This window comes from Mobula birostris, chromosome 10, assembly GCF_030028105.1.
Source record: "Mobula birostris isolate sMobBir1 chromosome 10, sMobBir1.hap1, whole genome shotgun sequence".
NCBI lineage: Eukaryota > Metazoa > Chordata > Chondrichthyes > Myliobatiformes > Myliobatidae > Mobula > Mobula birostris.
In genome coordinates, this window is record NC_092379.1 from 66,395,823 (window position 1) to 66,417,163 (window position 21,341).

The 21,341-nt window shown below is 40.7% G+C and overlaps 1 protein-coding gene across 3 annotated transcripts in view; it reads left to right on the forward strand.

Annotated features, from left to right (window-relative positions):
- The window catches only part of wdr44 (WD repeat domain 44), an 80,690-nt gene extending 60,260 nt beyond the window's left edge, over nucleotides 1-20,430 (forward strand). For all 3 annotated transcript variants that reach the window (XM_072270385.1, XM_072270386.1, XM_072270387.1), the window contains 9 exons: nucleotides 896-957; nucleotides 1,582-1,698; nucleotides 3,345-3,467; nucleotides 4,398-4,589; nucleotides 6,341-6,442; nucleotides 6,532-6,647; nucleotides 6,812-6,939; nucleotides 12,380-12,505; nucleotides 19,289-20,430. In XM_072270385.1, coding sequence (XP_072126486.1) covers nucleotides 896-957; nucleotides 1,582-1,698; nucleotides 3,345-3,467; nucleotides 4,398-4,589; nucleotides 6,341-6,442; nucleotides 6,532-6,647; nucleotides 6,812-6,939; nucleotides 12,380-12,505; nucleotides 19,289-19,377 — 1,055 coding nt within the window. In that variant the 3' untranslated portion in view covers nucleotides 19,378-20,430. The remainder of the gene's footprint in view (nucleotides 1-895; nucleotides 958-1,581; nucleotides 1,699-3,344; nucleotides 3,468-4,397; nucleotides 4,590-6,340; nucleotides 6,443-6,531; nucleotides 6,648-6,811; nucleotides 6,940-12,379; nucleotides 12,506-19,288) is intronic.
- Nucleotides 20,431-21,341: the final 911 nt, after the last annotated feature.

Consider the following 21,341-nt stretch of genomic DNA (forward strand, 5'->3'; position numbering starts at 1 on the left):
CTGCACATGATACTCTGAGTGTGTGGTTTTCCTGAAGCTTGTACAACTGGGACATCATTTAGTTATTTTTATACCCATTCCTGTCCTGTCACCCCAGCTGCATGCCACCTCATCGAATGAAACAAAAGTAAATACTGTAGGTACTGCAAGTATCATTAGGAACAAAATCAACAGAGAAAAAGTTAATTGTCCTGGTCAACGACCTTTCATCTTTTTCATGTCACTTTAATTAAAGCTTCTGGGAAATGCATGGACTGCAGTCCCCATACCTATTTCACTGGTTATATTTTCCAAGAGTGTAAGATAAAGTAAGATAACTATTTCCCTTCTATAAAGCATTTTTTAAAGAAGTATTTTGCTTTTCCAAGTAGGTTGTTATTAATATAGTTTATGGCTTCTTGTATTTTTCTGGCGGTTGGTGTCCAGTTAACTGGTCCATGTCTACTTATTTTTTGCCCTTTTTCTTAAAAACTGTTGAGTTATTTCAGTGACTAAAATCCCAAATCCCATGCACCAAGAAAAGAAAATCTTTGCACGGGAGCTCAGGTTATCTGGGAGGGTAGATAAAACAGAATCAAATGTTTTGCCATGACTTTTGGATAACTGGCATTTTCATTTCTTTTGGTGATCACTTGGCAGATAGTTGTCATTTTGATTTAACTGGATCTTGGTAGTTTTGGAAAAGATATGGATTCATTGAGGTTTAACTGGTTGTACCGAAATAATTATGAATTTATGATCTCTGCTTTGAATATGTAATACAATTGAACAACTTGGGTAGAGAAACAAAAACAATGTTGTTGATTTATTGACCTTTTCTAAAGATCTTAAGTCGTAAACCAATATTTTGCGCTGTAGCTTAGTTCATGGTAACGATATTTTAAACTTCATTCAGGTCGTGTGTCACCGTCACCCTCACAAGAAAGCTTGAGTTCTTCGAAATCTGATACTGACACGGTATGTAAAAAATATGATTCATCTTGCAGGTAAAGCAAAGATAGGGTTAAAATTTAGTTTTTCAGCAATAGCACGAAGCAATTAATGGATTTATGTGCTCTGAATTATTTTCTTTTCCACTTTGTTGCTGATTTGCTCTGTTGTGTTCAACCACAGAAGAGCTATTGTGTTGAAGCAAGGAGCATGTGCAAATAGCAGTAATGACATTTCTAAAATGGCAGCTCCCATCATAGAAGTAATCTAATTTAAAATTACATATATTTGCATATTCCATTACCATGATGCTGATTTAAAGGAAAATAATGCAGTAATGTTCCTAGGTAATTCACCAGGGCTGCTTTAAAGTGTAGTCTGGTTTTAGCTGTATGATTCCACTAAGCTGCAGGCTTAATATCCATCTATTACAGTTTGGCATTTGAGCATATATTTTGTTAACCCTTAAGAACTTTTTTCAGATTTTATTGAACTATCTTGGTGAACATATAGGTATTAATGTAAAAGCAATGTCAAGTGAAATTATTATTTTAAGATCAGTATCCTTTGAAAATATTGTCAACACAATCTGAATGTGTGCAATTTAGAAGGTTGACTTGCAGAATCTAAATTTATCTTTTTCTTTCTTAGGCATATAGCGGAACTGAGGATTCCGATCCTGAAGACAAAACTGCACCTTTTAGGCAGCACCCATTTTGTAAATACAAGGGGCATACTGCTGATCTTCTGGATCTCTCTTGGTCAAAAGTATGGGAATAGTGCAGACCTACACTGTTCACGTATACCGTGCCTATGTGACGCCGTGTTTTGTGCATGAAATTATCCGTGGCACCATTTAATAAGCTTGTATGACCTTTAACAGCATGTTGGACTTTTGTGTGCTCTGAATAACAGGGAGGTTTTATTGGAGTTGTACAGCTGAAATACTGTGCACAGTTTTGGAGGCACTTTTGTTGAAGTTGTGGATTTTCAGGGGAGAGATGAGAAAGGTTGGATTAAACTTGTCAAAGTGTTGCCAGTACGAAAGCATAGAAGGATGGTTTAATTATTTCTTACTTTCTCATATTATTTCATTACTTTGTTAACTTTGACTATCTAGATTAGTAAGGTGGATAGGTATAGACCTTAGAAGCGATAACCCAGTCATGTTCAAGACAAGGTAAGATTTTTAAGCAGATGACCCTTACATTTTATAACATGATCTTGGGGACTAGAAGGAAAGGTTGATCAGTACAATGTGGTTTAGGTCAAAGGAATACGAATGAGTTTTTAGGAATTCCACATGTGGTGAGGAGAGATCCTGAGCAGCTGTAGGTGGAGTCAGAACTTTGTGGTAGTGAGAATGGGAAGCTGAATATATTATCTCAATTTCATTGTGAGCATCTCCCACTTGTTGTACAGGAGGCATAAGGAGTTTAACAATAGGTTTTCTGATTGACAAAAAAAAGTTCAAAGTAAAATTGTTATCAAAATACATCTGTCAGCATATACAACCATGAGATTCATTTTCTTAATGGCATACTCAATAAATCCATAATAGAATAATAATGATAATTGAATCAATTAAGACTGTACCAACTTGGGCTTTACACCAGAGTGCAGAAGACAACAAGTTGTCCAAATACAAAGATAAATAAATAATAATAAGCAATAAGTATCAAAGAGTCCTTGAAAGTGAGTCCATTGGTTGTGGAAATATTTTAATGATAGGGCAAGTGAAGTTGAGTGAAGTTATCCCCTTCGGTTCAAGAGCCTTAAGCTTGAGAGGCAATAACTGTTCCTTAACCTGGTGGTGTGAGTCCTGCGGCTCCTATACCTTCCTGATGGCAGCAGCAAGCGGAGCTCATGTCCTAGATGGTGAGGGTTGCTGATGTTGGATGCTGCTTTCCTGCAATATCATTTCATGTGGATGTGCTCAGTGGTGGGGTAGCTTTACACATGATGGACTGCGCTATATCCACTACTTTCTGTAGGATTTTCTGTTCAGGGGTATTGGTGATGCAGCCTTAAATTAGCCATGTTCATTTGTTAAATGTAGAAAGTTGCAACTAACATTATGCAACAAGCAACTCAATTTTAAAGAGATTTTCTTCAACCCTTGAAATTCTATTAATTGGATGATGTGAGGAAGACTAATAAAACAAGAAATGTAATTTGGGAAAATAATTGTTATTTGGTTAAGTGTAAGCATTGGCTCTAATTAAGCACTTCAGTTACTATTTTTCTCCCGCTGTGGTATCAATCTTTTTGTTGCTTTTAGCAAAAGAAATGGTGTAGCTGATTATTTTCCAGAATATCTAACCTTTATTGTAAAATCTGCTATTCACACCGGAGCACTTTGGTATATGCTGTGGAAGACAATAACGCTGACATTTTTTTAAAAATCCTCCTAGAACTACTTTCTGCTATCCTCTTCCATGGACAAGACAGTTCGCTTGTGGCATATATCACGGAGGGAATGCTTGTGTTGCTTTCAGCATATAGACTTTGTCACTGCTATAGCTTTTCACCCAAGGGTAAGTAGCATGCAAAATGTTTGCTCTTATTGTTAAAGAATAGTTGAAAATATTGGGCTATCATATAATCATATAATTTATAAAATTAAAAACAAACATATGAAAAAATGTTCCATTTGTGCAAAAGACCCTCAGATGATCAACCCTGATTATTTTAAATAAGAAAATGTTACTCATTTTCAATGGAATTGGCACTTTTCCTAGTGGGACATGTTTTTGCCGAAGTCTCAAGAATCAGTGTTACGAAGGTAGGTTGAGCAAGTGACAGCTTTTCTTTTTGGAGTGATGGAGGATGAGATGGTAGAGGTATATAAGATTATAAGAAGCATGGAGTGGATTTCTGATGCCTTTTTTTCCCAAGGTGCCAATGACTTAATAAAGAGTTAATAAAAATAAATAAAAATTTAAGGTGATTGGAGGAAAGCACGGCAAAGATAGCGGAGGTAGTTCATTTTACACGGACAGTGGTCAATGCTTTGCATGCACTGCTGCCAAAGCTGGTAGAGGCTACTGCATTAAGGGCATTTGAGAGACTGCTAGATAGTCCTCCATTTTGTATTCTTTGATGTGCCTGTGTGGGGGGAGAAGGGTTAGGTTAATCTTGGAGTAGGTCAAAAGGTGTGCACCACATTGTGGACCAAGGGATCTGTACTATGCTGCTCTGCTTCTATGTTCTATGTCCCTCCATCTTATAACACTAACCATCTTCTCTTTCTAGTCCAGAAGAAGGGTCTTGACACAAAACATCAGCTGTCCATCTCCTTCCAGAGATGTTGTCTAACCCACAAGACCCTGTTGTTCCTCCATTGTGTCTCTCCATGGCTCAGTTGGTTTATTTCACTTTCTCTTGTCAAACCAAGATAAAATTAAGCCGTACAGGTTTGAATGAGGTTGTTCAATCCCACCCTTGATGAAATTTATTTTTTTCAGGATGACAGGTACTTCTTAAGTGGATCACTTGATGGGAAACTTCGTCTGTGGAACATTCCTGATAAGAAGGTAGCACTTTGGAATGAAATTGATGGACAGACAAAATTAATAACAGCAGCAAACTTCTGCCAGAATGGCAAATATGCTGTGATTGGCACTTATGATGGCAGATGCATCTTCTATGACACAGAGGTGATTTTTGTTTTATTGTCAATATTGTTTCAGTGCCTTTTTGTCCCTATATTTTGCAATATGCTGGTACCCCGCTTGGCTATCCAGCAGAGTGCTGATTTTTTTCAGTAAGCGGTGCAGGTATTCAGATATGTACCTCTTGATACTTCAAACGTCATCACTTTAAGTTCAAGTTCATTGTCATCTAACTGTACATATTTACAACAAAACGAAACAATGTTCCTCCAGACTACAGTGCACCCACAAAGCATATATCACACACAACATATAAAACAAAGTATTACCATAAGTAAGTTAATAAAATATAATTCAAAAGGTGTGTAGTGTCAATGCATTGAGAAGCTGCTGTTCATCCTTACTATGCCACCTAATGTGCAGTCCTGAGCCTCACATCTGAGTAGCTGCACCTTTCTCTTCAGCTCTTATAGGCAGTAATTGCATGTTATGTCACTCCACACTAAGGCTAGCACAGAAAGATTATTCAATTTCATTTCAAGCTTCTCCATAAATTCCGTCATCTCCAACGGGATCCCACCATCAAGGAGATCGTTCCCTCCCTACCCCCTCATTTTCTGCTTTCTGCAAGAATCACTCCCTACACAACTCCCTTCTCCATTCATCCCTCCCGGCAAGCGGAACAAGTGCTACACTGCCCCTACTCCTCCTCCCTCACTACCATTCAGGGCCCCAAACAGTCCTTTCAGGTGAGGCGACACTTCACCTGTGAGACTTTTGGGGTCATCTATTGTTTCCGGTGCTCGCAGTGTCCTATATATCAGTGAGACCTGACTTAGGTTGGGAGACCGCTTTGCCGAGCACCGACACTCTGTCCACCATAAAAAGCGGGATCACCCAGTGGCCACTCATTTTAATTCTACCCTCCATTCTGACATGTCAGTCCATGGCCTCCTCTACTGTTGTGATGAGGCCACAATCAGGTTGGAGGAACAACATTTTTGTGTTCCGTCTGGGTGACCTGATGGCATGAACATCAATTCTCTGCTGGTAATTCTCTCCCCCCTTCCCCCCCCCCTCCACTTGCCATTGCTCCCTTTACCATTCCCCATTCTCCCCTCTCTCACTTATCTCTTTACCTGCCCATCACCTCTCTCTGGTGGCTCCTCCCCCTTTCTTTCTTCCATGGCCTTCTGCCCTCTCCTATCAGATTTCCCCCTTCTCCAGACCTGTATCTCTTTCACCATTCAGCTTCCCAGTTCTTTACTTCACCCCTCCTGGTTTCGCCAATCACCTTGTGTTTCCTCCTGCCTCCCCCCGCCGCCATCTTCTTACTCAGACTCCTCACATTCTTTTCTCCAGTCCTGCTGAAGGGTCTCAGCCCGAAACATTGACTGTACTCTTTTCCATAGATGCTGTCTGGCCTGCTGAGTTCCTTCAGCATTTTGTGTGTGTTGCTTGGATTTCCAGCACCTGCAGAATTTCTCTTGTTTTCTTTTTCAATTTCATTGCCGTGGGGGCCCCAGATGAGGGCTCAGCCCTCCAGTCATTCCCAATATGGTAGCATCAGCAATTTAAATCTCTTCAATGACATAATGCCTCTTTTAGTGTTGATTCCATTAGCACTCTAGTTTTGGAGAATGCATCCTGGGTACAAAGCGAGTGTACGCAATTCTTGAGGGATTGTGTTATGTTTTGTAAGCATTGCAGATTCTTGTCATTTACAATTTGTCGCAATACAATTATTTAAATGAAACAGGCAATGTAATTTTTTATTTCTGAATTATTCTGTCCAGCATTTGAAGTACCATACACAGATACATGTCCGCTCCACAAGAGGGAGAAACAGAGTTGGGAGAAAAATTACAGGCATTGAACCATTGCCTGGTGAAAATAAGGTCTGTAATCAATTGTTAGGAAGCAGAATCTAATGCTTGCTTTTGTTTCATTAAAAGTGTATCTTAATATTTTGAATTCTTGAATTTAGATCCTTGTGACCTCCAATGATTCAAGAATTCGCCTGTATGATCTTAGAGATTTGTCCATTTCTATGAAATATAAAGGCTATATGAATAGTAGCAGCCAAATCAAAGCAAGTTTCAGGTAAGAAAATTTTTTTTCATGGCTTCGTCACTCACTGCTCATTGCTATTCTGTAGCCATGCTCAGATGATTATCACTTAAGGCATATTTTAAATTTAAATATACTTTTGGAAGTGTTCCTCTGAAATTATGCATTTTCACATGCCTTGTAAATTTTATTTTCAGTCATGATTATACATATATCATAAGTGGATCTGAAGACAAATACATTTATATTTGGTGTACTTACCATGATGTCAGTAAGTTTGCTTCGGTAAGAAGAGATCGCAATGACTTCTGGGAAGGAATTAAAGGTAATTGAAATTACTTAATCATAATCTGTTAAGGATACCTAACACCAAACTGGTTTGTCTCCAAACTTTTTGAAGTTCTGGTTTTTCTGAAAAACGTTTAAAAGTATTTAAACACAAGAGATTCTGAAGATGCTGGAAATCCAGAGCAACGGACACAAAACGCTGGAGGAACTCAGCAGGTCAGGCAGCATCTTATGAAAATTAAATAAGCAGCTACCATTTCGAGCTGAGTCCCTTCAAAAAGACTGGAAAGGAATGGGGAAGACACCAGGGTAAGAAGGTGGGGGAGGGTAAGGAGGACAAACTAAGAGGTGAAGCCAGGTGGATGGGAAAGGTAAAGGGTCAGGTAAGTGGAAGAAGGAGGGGCACCGGAGGAAGGTGATAGGCAGGCTAGAAGAGGTAAGGGGCCGTGGGGAATGAAAGGAGGAGGAAGTTGAAGGGAAAAGGTTTTTTTTTTAAAACAAAAGGAAAAAAAAATTACTGGAATGAGAAAGCGATGTTCATGCCATCAAGTTGGAGGCTACCCAAATGGAATACAAGGTGTTGATCCTCCATACTGACAATCACCTCATGATGGCAGAAGAGGAGGTCATGGACCAACGTGTCAGAACTGGAATGGGGATAGGAGTTAAAATGGTTGGCCACCAGGAAACTCTGCTTTTCTCAGGTGAAGTACAGATGTGCTTAATAAAGTGGAGGATTTAAAAAAAAAAGTAGAAATCTCTCTTGCAGCTAATGTCTAAAATCTCTATGAATCCACTTACTTGCTAAACCATGTGATTACAAAAGATTACAGGTTTCTTTCATTTAAGTTTTAAAATGTCATTTATTTTAAACAATAATTAGCAATGACATGAAGTACTCAGGTTTGAAGGAGCTTCTAAATCCTATTGAATAGATCTGGATTAACATTATTGAAGGAGGTTACTAATCCAAGGTGACTGTGTCAGACAGATGTCTTAATCAGAAGCTTAGAATGCCTTTCAAATCAGCATTTCAGTATTAGCATCTTTGGCCATAATGTTTGGTGATGACCCACGTCTATGAGGGAAGATTATTAATCAATCACTAGGTTTACGTGGGTATGAAATGCAAAGGAGTAGGAATCCTTAGATGGTTGTCTTCAGAGAACCTTGCTTGGTAGGCAAGTTTAGTCAGGAATGAATAGTGTGGATGTGTGGAAGTTTTTGAAAAGACCCTTACTTTCACAATTTGATTTGGTAATACAACCATAATCCTTTACCGCTAAACCTGCCCATTCCTGTCAGGAATCCATGTGGAGCCTGTATTACCATCTAATTGTGAAAACAAGAAATATTCAGCAGATCATCACCTCTGGAAAGAGAAACCATGTTTATGTTTCAGCATGAAAATCTTTAATCAGAGCATTTTGTATCTGAGAAGCCATCTTCCAGCGAAGATAGTTAAGTGATGAAATTCAGAAGGAGCTTGAAATTGTACCAGCATGACCTTTGGTAGACTGTTGGCTTTTCCTCAGACGGCCAAACAGCAGTGAATACTGCTCACATGTACGGTTCTGAGATTTGGACAATTTGCAGCAAAGCACTAGAGATGCTGCTCATTGGTATTGGTACAAAATTCTCCAAATTTGCAAAATTGCTACAAATTTCTCCTAAACCACTGGCCTGGGGCCCCTGTAGAACAGAAACCCAACCCTGGAGAACACAAGGGGCCAAGTCCTGACGTGAACGCTCCCCTTAGATTCTCCCCACTTGCTTGCTAGGTCAGCTCCCTCCTCTTCAGGACCTTCTGCTAGTGTAGGACAACAACTTACCTGACAGGCCAGTTGAATCCACTCCAGGTCTTCCAGTCTGGTCCTTAAGCACTTACTTAGCTTCCAGTACAGCTGGCTCCACTCCAGGATGTCCAGGACTGACCAGATGCAGCCACTTCCTTCTGAGGTATGGTAAGAGGCTGGGCTGCAGGTGATGCTGAAACAGCATATATTCAAGAACCACCCCCTCCCCCTCCCCCATTCAGTCTCCCCTGCTTAGTTCTGACAACATCCAGCCCATTGAAGACAAAGTTGATGAACTAAGGACAAGACTGACCTACCACAGAGAACTTGGGGGACTACTGAGGAAATGTAACTTGCGTCTGTTTTGCCAGACTGCACCATATAACCTAAGGAGTTCTCAGTTCACCAGATGGACCATGTGACATTCTCAGGCAAAGTTTGATGTGAAAGGGTCTGCTTCTTAATCAGCTCCTTGTGGTACTGGCAGGTTCTTGCTCACCCTGCTTGCAATATCTAATGGCTCATTCTACTCTCCATGGGTGTTCAGTTCAGCTATCCTGATGGTAGTCTTCATCTTGCACCAGACGGATATGAAGCCTACACTTAATGAACGATACTGTATGGTCAGCATCCTTGAAACAGGATATCCTGAGGCTGCCTTCATCTTTGTCCGTGATTTCAACCAGGTCAACTTCAAGATTGTGTTACCAAAATATGAGCACATCTCCTGCCCTACTAGGGGCCTAAACACCTTTGATTATTGCTATACAAACACCAAAGATATCTACTGAACCACCCCCTCCCTTTTTACACTTTGCTAACTCTGACCACCAGGCTGTGCTCCTCCTTGTATACAAACAGAAGCTGAAACATGAGGATCCAGTACTGAAAGTCATTCAGTGCTTGTCTGAGGAAATGGATGAGCTTATGCACAACTGCTTTGAGTCAGTAGATTGGTCCATGTTTAGAACCTCATCTGCCAGCTTTTATGCGCCATCACCATTTTGAACTTTATCAGCTGATATGTTGAGAAGTGTGTACCAAAGAAAATAAAGTGGACACCCCAGGAGAAATATGGGAGATCCACTCCCTACTAGTTTGGGACTCCAGCATTCAAATCAGGTAAATTTGACCTTTACAGGAAACCGAGATTGCCGAGAAATACTACCAGTCCAAAAGCATGTTGCAGACCAGCCATTAGTTGTGACAGTGCTTAAGTATTATAATGGGTTCCAAAATAAAATCGAGCAGCATCATCACTAACAGCACATCCCTTCCCAATGAACTTAGTATATTCTTTGCACACTTTGAACAAAAGAGAAGCAGCCTCCCTGAAAGCCTGACGATACTCCTGACCCCACAGTCACCATTGTGGACAAAAATCAGTCTTCTGTAGAGTGAATCCACAACTGGATGAGTTGGTGGCCCTGGCTGTGTCCTTCAATCCTATACAGATCATCTGGTAGGGTATTTGAAGGCATTTTAACCTCCTCCTGCTTCAGTCTGAGATTCCCACCTGGTTTAAGAAGAGCATATCATATCAGTACCAAAGAAAAATAAGGTAATTTGTCTTAGTAAGTATTGCCCAGTAGCAGACATCCACCATCATGAAGAGCTTCAGGAGGCTGCTTATGGCACATGTTAAATCCAGCCTCCCAGATAACGTCAGCTCACCGCAATTCATCTACGGCTGAAACTGGTCCATAGCGGACACCATTTCCCTGACCTTATACTTGTGTCTTGAGCGTCTGGACAGAAAGGATTGACTACAGGCTGTCCTTCAATACTATACTCTTAGTGGTTACTTTATTCGGTACCTCCACAGCTAATGAAGTGGCTGAGTGTTTGTTTGTGGTCTTCTGCTGCTGTAGCCCTTCCACTTCAAGGTTCAACGTGTTGTGAATTCAGTGATGCTGTTCTGCACACCACTGTAGTAACACGTGGTTATTTGAGTTCCTGTTGCCTTCCTGTCAGATTGAACCTTTCTCCTCTGACCTGTCTTACCAACAAGGCGTTTATGCCCACAGAATTTTTGCATCATTCTCTGTAAACTCTGTTGTACATGAAAATTCCAGGAGATCAGTTTTTGAGATAATCAAACCACCCTGTCCGGCATGAACAATCATTCCACTGACAGTCACTTAGATCACTTTTCTTTCCCCATTCTGATATTTACCCTGAACAACAACTGAACCGTTTTGACTGTCTGCATGCTTTTGTGCTGAGTTGCTGCCACATGATGAGATATTTCCGTTAATGAGCGGCTGTATGTGATAAAGTGGCCACTGAGTGCAGTTTCAAGAAAACTTGTAATCAAACTCTGAAACCTGGGACTTAACCCCACCCTCTCCAACTGGATCCTTGACTTCCTGACCAATACACTGCAATCAGCCAGGTTAGGCAACAATGCCCCCACCATGGTTGCTGGCGCTCCACAACAGCTGAGTCCTCAGCCCTCTATGCTACTACTCATGCTCACATGACTGTGTGCCCAGATTCTGCTCTGAATCCATTTACCCATGTGCAGGTAATACCACTGTAGTGGGCCGTATATCAAATACCCATGAATCGGAGTACAGAAAGGAGTTGGGAGGCTAGTACCATAGTGCCATGACAACAATATTCCCCTCACTGTCAACAAAACAAAAGAACATGACTTCAGGATGGGGAGCAGTGCACTTGCTGCTGTCCACATCCACTGTGCTGGGGTTGAGAGCTTCACGTTCCTAAGATTGAACATCACCAGTAGCCTGTCCTGGTCTGACCACATAGATGCCATGGGTAAGAATGCTCACCAGCATCTCTACTTCCTCAGGAGGTTAAAGAAATTTCACATGTTCCTGTTAATCCTTATCAGCTTTTGGTAAGAGTCAACAAGGACATGCCAAGCACCCTATCTAGATGCATCACAGCTGGTTCTGTGACCACCTGAAACTGCAGAGAATTATGGATACAGATCAACACATCATGAAAATCTACCTCCCCTGCATGGACTCTGTCCACCCTGCACCCTGGTCATTCTTTCTTCTCCCCTTTTCATTGGCAGAAAATAAAACACCTGAAAGTGCATTCTATGTAGCTCGAGGACAGCTTCTACTCCACTGTTGTAAGACTTTTAAATGGTTCCCTAGTACCATAATATATAGACTGTCGACCTCACAATACCTTGTTATTACCATGCACTTTATTTACTTGCACTGCACTGTTTCCTGTGATGTATTTGTACTACCTCAATACACTGTTGTAATATTTTGATCAGTATGAACAGTATATAAGACGGGCTTTTCACTGTATCTCAATACTTGTGACAATAATGAACCAATTCCAATTCCTGGATAAGCAAGCTAATGTCTGACCGCTCCCAGGCCCACATCCCTAGTATTGAGGCCTTATTTGTCTCATTTGACTCTGCTGGACAAGCCGTATCACTTGTCTGCATAATACTTGACTTCCAAATTCAGAATTTTATTCTGAGCTCTCATAGAAAGAGATTACCAGGTGGACAGAGGAAAGGGCTGGGATGTTCTCAAAATGTTCTTGAAAAAGTGTAATCTCCCCGCTGAATCAAGGTCGTAGCCAGAAGACAGCATTTGAATAACGACACCATGACAAACCTATATTTTGAATATATGTATGCAAAGTTGGTCTTCATTCTGTAGTTAATTGCTTCTCTTTTTGTAGCCCATAATGCAGTTGTGACTTCAGCAATCTTTGCACCAAATCCAAGTTTGATGCTGTCTGATGTTCCTCAGGCAGAGAAAGCAGAGAGTGATGCCTTGGGTATTAATACAGATAACATACCTTCTGGTAAGTTATCTATTTGTGTGCTATGTACTAGAAATTGCTTTGACTAATAAACATAGTGTTCTTTTGTTGCACTCTTGTTCACTAATTTGTGGGCATTTAGCATGAATGTCACATTGTAAATGTGCTTGGAACGTCTGTGGGTGGCTTTGATGGTGGTCAATTCGTTCAGCCGTTTAGGTTGTTATCCCATGGGTCTAATTTCTACAGAGGCTAGTCTTCATCACAGATTTAGCAGCAGCATTGAAGAAGTCAACATTGAGAACACATTTGACCACTTTTTATATAGTGCTCTTCATGCAGATGAAACTGCAAGGTATTGGCATCAAATCAAATAAGAGCATTTGACCAATGTATAGTAAAAGAGATGGTTTCAACAAGGAAGAGTTGGGGAGAGGTTGAGTATATTTCAGATAAGAATTTAAGTGAAGTTGTGCTAGAACAATAACTTTCAGGTGTGCTCGAGCCCAAAATTAGAAGAGTACTGTTATTGAGAGAGTTCTATGGTTAAAAGAAATAGGAGCAAAAGAATGAGGCAATGGAAGGATTATCACAGGAAGACGTAGCTTAACCAGCAAACACATAGAACAGTACAGCAAAGGAACAGGTCCTTTGGCCCACAATGTTCTGTCAGACTACTAAAATTGTTATCAAATGTCCAACACATCCTTCCATTTCCATTACATTCATGTGCCTATCTAAGAGCATCTTGATTGCTCCTTTCATATTTGCCTCCACCACCAATTCTGGCACCTACTGCTCCCTGTTTTTAAAAAAAAAAGCCTCACACATCACCTTTGAACTTAGCCCTCTCTTAAATGCATAATCTCTAGTATTTGATATTTCAACCCCAGGAAAAAGATGATGACTTTTCTAGTTTATGCTTCTTATAATGTTGTAAAATGTGTCTGATCTCCTCTCAACCTTTGACGCTCTAGAGTTTATCGAATCTCTCCTTATAGCAAGCGCTCTGTAATCCAGGCAGCATTCTGGTAAAACTCCTCTGTACCTTCTTCAAAATCTCCACATCTTTCCTATAATGAAGCAACCAGAAGTGAACACAGTACTCCAGATGCAACCTAACTAGAGTTTTATAAAGCTGCATCATAATTTCCCAACTCTTGAAGTCAGTTCCTCAACTAATAAAAATGTCATAGCTGTCGTAACATCTTATCAGTCTGTGTGGCCATCTCCTGAGAGCTAGACTTGGACCCCAAAATCCCTCTGCACGTCAACATTATTAAGGATCTTGCCATTAATACTTTTTACATTTACGTTTGTACTTTACATTTGATCTTCTAAAGTGCAACACTTCACATTTAGCTGGGTTAAACTCCATCTGCCTTTTCTCTGCCCATATTTAAAACTGATCTGTATCCTGTTGTTTCATTTAGTGGTTTTATTTGCTATCCACAACATCACAAGTCTTTGTATCATCTGCAGACGTAGTTCATTTTCATCCAGTCATTTTCCTGTACATCTCAGTCGCAGACCTCCAGCCAGAATAGTGCCATCAATTACTACCCTCATCCAAATGGCCAATTCGTCATGGACCCCTGTATCTTCTGCATGAGTGACCTTGTCCAGATGCCAGCAATCGCATCTCTTGCCTCTCTCTCTATGCAAATAAATATAAACATCCTCCACCGAGAAACAGCTAAACAGCTATTCCCAATTAACTCTACATTGTCCTTGCCTAATACCCTTGTAATTTATCATGCTCCTATTTAATGCTCTACCTCGATGTCTTTATCCATAGCTAACTTAAGACTTCAGGAAGTTGTGATCAGTGCTCCTTAACTATTTTTCCCCCCGAAAAGGTCAGTCACCTAGCCAGGCTTATTTTCCAAAAACTAGATCCAATCTGCCCCCCCCTTGTTGGATTATCTACATATTGATTTAAGAAATCCTTTTGGATGCACCTAACAAATTCTGCCTTGTTTAAACCTCTTGCACTAAGGTCTCAGTCTGTAGTATGGATGTCACCCAGTACAACAATCCTATTTTTACATCTTTCCCTAGTCTGCCTGAGTATCTGTTTCTCAGGATATGTCCATAAGATATAGGAGCAGAATTAGGCCATTTGGCTCATCAAGTTTGCTCTGCCATTTCTGGTGGCTTTTGGAGGCTTTGTAGTATTATCCCAATAGTGATTTCACCTTTCTTATTTTTGAGTTCTACCCATACAGACTCAGTGGATGAGCCTTCCATTATGTCTCCTTTTGAATGCAGTTGTGATATCATCTCTGATTTCAAAGCCCACCTTACCTCCTTCTCTCGCTCTTTTCTAATACATTGAAACCCTGGAACATTAAGCGTCCATTCCTCGCTCTCTCTTGTTATGGCCATAACATCTTAGTTCCATGCTCTGGGTTCATAACCTTTACCTATAATATGTCTAGCATTAAAATATGCATACTTCACCCTGTCTGTCCTATTGTGTCTATTACCTTTTGCCTATTCTTACTGGTCATATCGTCTTCCTTCATCTCAATCCCTCCACTTTCTGGCCTGGTGCTCTGGTTCCCATCCCCTGTCAAATTAGTTTAAACCCTTCTGAGTGAAACATAGAAACATAGAAAATAGGTGCAGGAGTAGGCCATTCGGCCCTTCAAGCCTGCACCGCCATTTATTATGATCATGGCTGATCATCCAACTCAGAACCCCGTCCCAGCCTTCCTTCCATACCCCCTGACCCCCGTAGCCACAAGGGCCATATCTAACTCCCTCTTAAATATAGCCAATGAACTGGCCTCAATTGTTTCCTGTGGCAGAGAATTCCACAGATTCACCACTCTCTGTGTGAAGAAGTTTTTCCTAATCTCAGTCCTAAAAGGCTTCCCCTCTATCGTCAAACTGTGGCCCCTCATTCTGGACTTCCCCAACATCGGGAACAATCTTCCTGCATCTAGCCTGTCCAATCCCTTTAGGATCTTATACGTTTCAATCAGATCCCCCCTCAATCTTCTAAATTCCAACGAGTACAAGCCCAGTTCATCCAGTCTTTCTTCATATGAAAGTCCTGCCATCCCAGGAATCAATCTGGTGAACCTTCTTTGTACTCCCTCTATGGCAAGGATGTCTTTCCTCAGATTAGGGGACGAAAACTGCACACAATACTCCAGGTGTGGTCTCACCAAGGCCTTGTACAACTACAGTAGTACCTCCCTGCTCCTGTACTCGAATCCTCTCGCTATAAATGCCAGCATACCATTTGCCTTTTTCACCGCCTGCTGTACCTGCATGCCCACTTTCAATGACCGGTGTATAATGACACCCAGGTCTCGTTGCACCTCCCCTTTTCCTAATCGGCCACCATTCAGATAATAATCTGTTTTCCTATTTTTGCCACCAAAGTGGATAACTTCACATTTATCCACATTAAATTGCATCTGCCATGAATTTGCCCACTCACCCAACCTATCCAAGTCACCCTGCATCCTCTTAGCATCCTCCTCACAGCTAACACTGCCACCCAGCTTCGTGTCATCCGCAAACTTGGAGATGCTGCATTTAATTCCCTCATCCAAGTCATTAATATATATTGTAAACAACTGGGGTCCCAGCACTGAGCCTTGCGGTACCCCACTAGTCACCGCCTGCCATTTTGAAAAGGTCCCGTTTATTCCCACTCTTTGCTTCCTGTCTGCTAACCAATTCTCCGCCCACACCAATACCTTACCCCCAATACCGTGTGCTTTAAGTTTGCACACTAATCTCCTGTGTGGGACCTTGTCAAAAGCCTTTTGAAAATCCAGATATACCACATCCACTGGTTCTCCCCTATCCACTCTACTAGTTACATCCTCAAAAAATTCTATGAGATTCGTCAGACATGATTTTCCTTTCACAAATCCATGCTGACTTTGTCCGATCATTTCACCGCTTTCCAAATGTGCTGTTATCACATCCTTGATAACTGACTCCAGCAGTTTCCCCACCACCAACGTTAGGCTAACCGGTCTATAATTCCCCGGTTTCTCTCTCCCTCCTTTTTTAAAAAGTGGAGTTACATTAGCCACCCTCCAATCCTCAGGAACTAGTCCAGAATCTAACGAGTTTTGAAAAATTATCACTAATGCATCCACTATTTCTTGGGCTACTTCCTTAAGCACTCTAGGATGCAGACCATCTGGCCCTGGGGATTTATCTGCCTTTAATCCCTTCAATTTACCTAACACCACTTCCCTACTAACATGTATTTCGCTCAGTTCCTCCATCTCACTGGACCCTCTGTACCCTACTATTTCTGGAAGATTATTTATGTCCTCCTTAGTGAAGACAGAACCAAAGTAATTATTCAATTGGTCTGCCATGTCCTTGCTCCCCATAATCAATTCACCTGTTTCTGTCTGCAGGGGACCCACATTTGTCTTTACCAGTCTTTTCCTTTTTCCATATCTATAAAAGCTTTTACAGTCAGTTTTTATGTTCCCTGCCAGTTTTCTCTCATAATCTTTTTTCCCCTTCCTAATTAAGCCCTTTGTCCTCCTCTGCTGAACTCTGAATTTCTCCCAGTCCTCAGGTGAGCCACTTTCTCTGGCTAATTTGTATGCTGCTTCTTTGGAATTGATACTATCCCTAATTGCTCTTGTCAGCCACGGGTGCACTACCTTCCCTGATTTATTCTTTTGCCAAACTGGGATGAACAATTGTTGTAGTTCATCCATGCAACCTTTAAATGCTTGCCATTGCATATCCACCGTCAATCCTTTAAGTGTCATTTGCCAGTCTATCTTAGCTAATTCATGTCTCATACCTTCAAAGTTACCCCTCTTTAAGTTCAGAACCTTTGTTTCTGAATTAACTATGTCACTCTCCATCTTAATGAAGAATTCCACCATATTATGGTCACTCTTACCCAAGGGGCCTCTCACGACAAGATTGCTAATTAACCCTTCCTCATTGCTCAAAACCCAGTCCAGAATAGCCTGCTCTCTAGTTGGTTCCTCAATCTCCTTGCCAGAATATTGGTTCCCCTCCAGTTAAGATGCAACTTCATCCTTAATACAGGGTTATGATTGAATGGGACTCTGATCAAAGAGATGGGCAGCAAGCTTTGTTGGTTGAGTTGAGTTGTTCTCTGATTTTGACAATCCATTTGCAAGTATTTCGTCATCATACGATGAGACCTCAGTGCACTTTTGGCTTGTGGACCACTGATGATGTCTCCTCATATGGGAATGAAAAATGTGCAAATGTATTGCCAAGATCAGCAAACACCTCAACCCAACCACCAACTACCTGAGCTACACTTTTCCAGAGTTAACAGAGAGAATGAAGACCAGCCAGGAGTGTAATTGTTGATAGTGGGGGTAGGATGTATATGTGCATGTGTAATGAGCAAAAGACCCAAGGCAGGCCCAGAGATGGGCAGCGTTATGGGAATATAAATGTACATTTTTGCCAGTAATGGTGATGTGTGGTTTGAAGCTCAGTTCTGACTCTGAATGCCAAACGTCTAGTTTCCAATATGGGATAGTATAGGGTTGTCATCGGTGCCTATGTAACACAGTCTAAAAACTTGCTGGTTAGTAGGTTAATTGGTCATTGTAAATTGTCTCATGATTGGGCTAGGATTAAATCGGGTGTTGTTGGATGACGCGGCTTGAAGGCCCGGAGGCCTATTCTGCATTGTATCTCAATAAATAAATAAGAGTTTTGTCTTTTCCTTTGGTCTCAGTTTAGTTGGGGAAAGTGACCAATCATGCAGTGCTATATGTATACAGTGTACTGTTTAGAGGCATGGAGAGAGATAGTGTCAAAGCCCGTGTTAAAATAGATTTTTATCTGGAATGTTATCAAGAGATCATGTTGCTAAATGGGAGTAGTCCTTGGAAGGGCGGACACCAATTTGCAGATTCAGGAAGAGAACCCATTAGAAATATTTGTCTGGCTAGAGTAGAAAGCAGGTGAGTACGGTCACCCTCAGTTCGATACAGCTGGGAAGACTTCAGAGGAGTCAAACATCATATGCTACAAAGGAGAGATAAATTGCTTCTCTTAGTTGGTTAGGATGCTGTTAGTGATGACGTTCAGAGGAGTTGTTCTGGAAATGCAGGCAGGGCCACAATCCTGACTAGAAGGATCCAAACAGAGGATCAGAAAAGGAGAACATGAGTTTAAAGTTACAACATGTTTGAGCAACTGGGGTGGGGGTGAGGGGAAAGATCAAAATAAGCTGCAGTTAACAAAAGCAGTCATCAAGGTTTGATATCTTGGGAGACATAAGTGTGCTAGTTTAGTGGTGGAGGGGTAAGAAACTATCAGGTGACATTCAGTAGGATACATTGCTTAGCTTAATACAGTTATGCACATCTGTTTGGGGGTGTAAGATAAATGGTCTAAATTGCTTTAGGTAGGACATTTAGTTTTTAGTTTATAAATAGTAGGGGCATTCACAGATAATTACTCAACATTTTCAACTAGGGTTATGTCAACCCAGTTGTCAAAAGAGTTGACGAGAGCAATGACATCCTAAACTTCACAGAATCATATCAAATATGAGCACGTTTCAGGAACCAGGTTGCTGTAGTAGGGAGAACTGGGAGTGAAGCTGGCTCACCACTCACTGAGGAGAGTTGGAGCACACTTTGGCAGGGGCTGGAGATGGCCTGTGGGTTCGATGTACCCCACTAAAATGACAAACAAGGAAGGAAGCTGCATGTGTTTTTGATGAACATTTTGAACTGCAGTGATCAAAATAGTGGTACAGGTTTTATTCCCTGCAGGGACATGCTCATGCTAACTGCTGTGAAATCTTTCTCCAATTTTGCTTTCATTTAGGTGCATTGAAAGCAGACATCACTGAAGTACTCTTATCTGCAGATTTCACTGGTGCAATCAAAGTTTTCATCAATAAGAAGAAGAACTAATTATTTTTGGCTGAGTTCTTACCTGGAATATCGTATTCAATTCCAAACTCTTTGCTTTTTAATTAGATGAGAGCAGAAATAAAAGCATTGCAGTGACCAACTCATAAGTTGTTTTAAACTTCAGTAGTTTAGCATGGAGTTGGTTTGGTTGAGGAGATCTGCAGTAGAACTCATGAGCTATTAAGTATGAATCGGAAGAAAATACTTGTAAATACCTTTCTGGGACTTAGTAGGAAGGCCATCAAGTTTCTCTATGTCCAAGTGCAGTAGTGTTTGTGTTTAGGATTTGTATGTCTGTGCAAGTTCTGGTCTGGGAATTGGTTCTTGTGTCTTTTGCTTCAAAGAATAGAAATTTATTCCTTAGCTCATAGTGTGCCTTGTAAAGGAAGCTGGTTCATAATAGCTCTGGTGGAATTGTGCTAGTGTATTGAGAACAAATTACTTATACTAAAAATGATTGCTGTCTAATGAAGTTCAGTTTAGTTTGTGACTGAACTAGTTCAATGGAAAGTATTATATGTATTCTGTTCAGTAGAATTAGTTATTCTATTTTTAAAACTGATGCCAAGTCAAACTGTGGGCAATGCAACTTCAATCCAATGTTGCATCCACGAGAGCCGAGGTGGAAGCAAGTTGTTTTCAAAAGACAAAGACTCTGTTAACTAAGTCTTATGCTTAATTTATGTTGAATTCTGATACTTTTTTTTACCCTTTTGCACCACCTTTGGATATCAGATTTCCTTTTGTTTTTGTCAGATTTTACTTTATTGGAACTGGGCAGATTGAATCTTTGGCCAATCTTTTACTATTTTATGTTATATTAAAACAAACTATGTTCAATGTGTACAAAATAATGTTTTGAAATTTAATTTTGTGGTGGAGAAAATGTATTATTGATGCACATGGCTCTTGAAAAAGAGAGCCAGTGTAACTACCAATGAAATAACATTTCTGCGTTTGTGCTGCTGGAAAATGTTATTGATGGTTTTTGAGGTTTAAAGCAAATAAAATGTATAAATAAAGGATGCTCCAACAAGTGCTTAGGGTCTTTATTTTATGGTCACATCTGTCTGCTGAAGAATAGAGTTATGATGAAATTCTCCTCCTGCGGAAGTTCCAGTGTATTAAATCCATCATGTGGCATGCAAGCAGGTCTTTCACCCTCCACCCCACTGAGTCCATACTGGCTTATTACCACTCTTTCTGCTTCATTCGCAGCTTATTCTCTCCACATTCACATTCCCATCAGCTCCCTCCAGATTCTATCACTCACCTACACAATTAACCTATCTATCCGTCTGGCTTTGGAACGTGGGAGGAAACCAGAGCACCTGGTGGAAACAGGGCCGAGGAGCACGTACTACAGACTCCAGACAAGACAGCGCTGGAAGTGAGGATTGAACCTGTGAAGTAGTTGGATCACTATCTTGCCATAAATGTATACACAGTACTGTGCAAAACTCTTGGGCATCCTAGGTTTCTTTTTGGTTTTGGTGATTACTTTTTGCCTTCTGCATTAGTGTGTCAGTAGAAAAGAGCAAACTTTAGATTTCCAAACATTCATTTTCCAAAAAATTAAATGTTTTACAGAGAAATTTTTGTACTTTGTTAATGAAAGTAACATATTAAGCAATGGACCACATTTCAAATGAAAACTTGATTACTTTGTAGGTATCTAGCCCAGTGCATGATTAAACAAAGAGAACAAGCAGGTGAATGATCAATGACATAATGAGTTGAATAAACTAAACTGATCAACTGAAACAGGAACGGGTGTGGAAGGAATCAAACTGGGTGAAGTACACCCAAACTAAAAGGTGAAGGTGTGGCACATGTGGCAGTTTAACCTTGAAGTCATCAATTCTTACACCATGGCAGGAGTGAGCATAGCAACAAGACACAAGATGGTTGTCCTGCATCAGCAAGGTCTCTCCCAAGCAGAAATTTTAGAGCAGACAGGATGT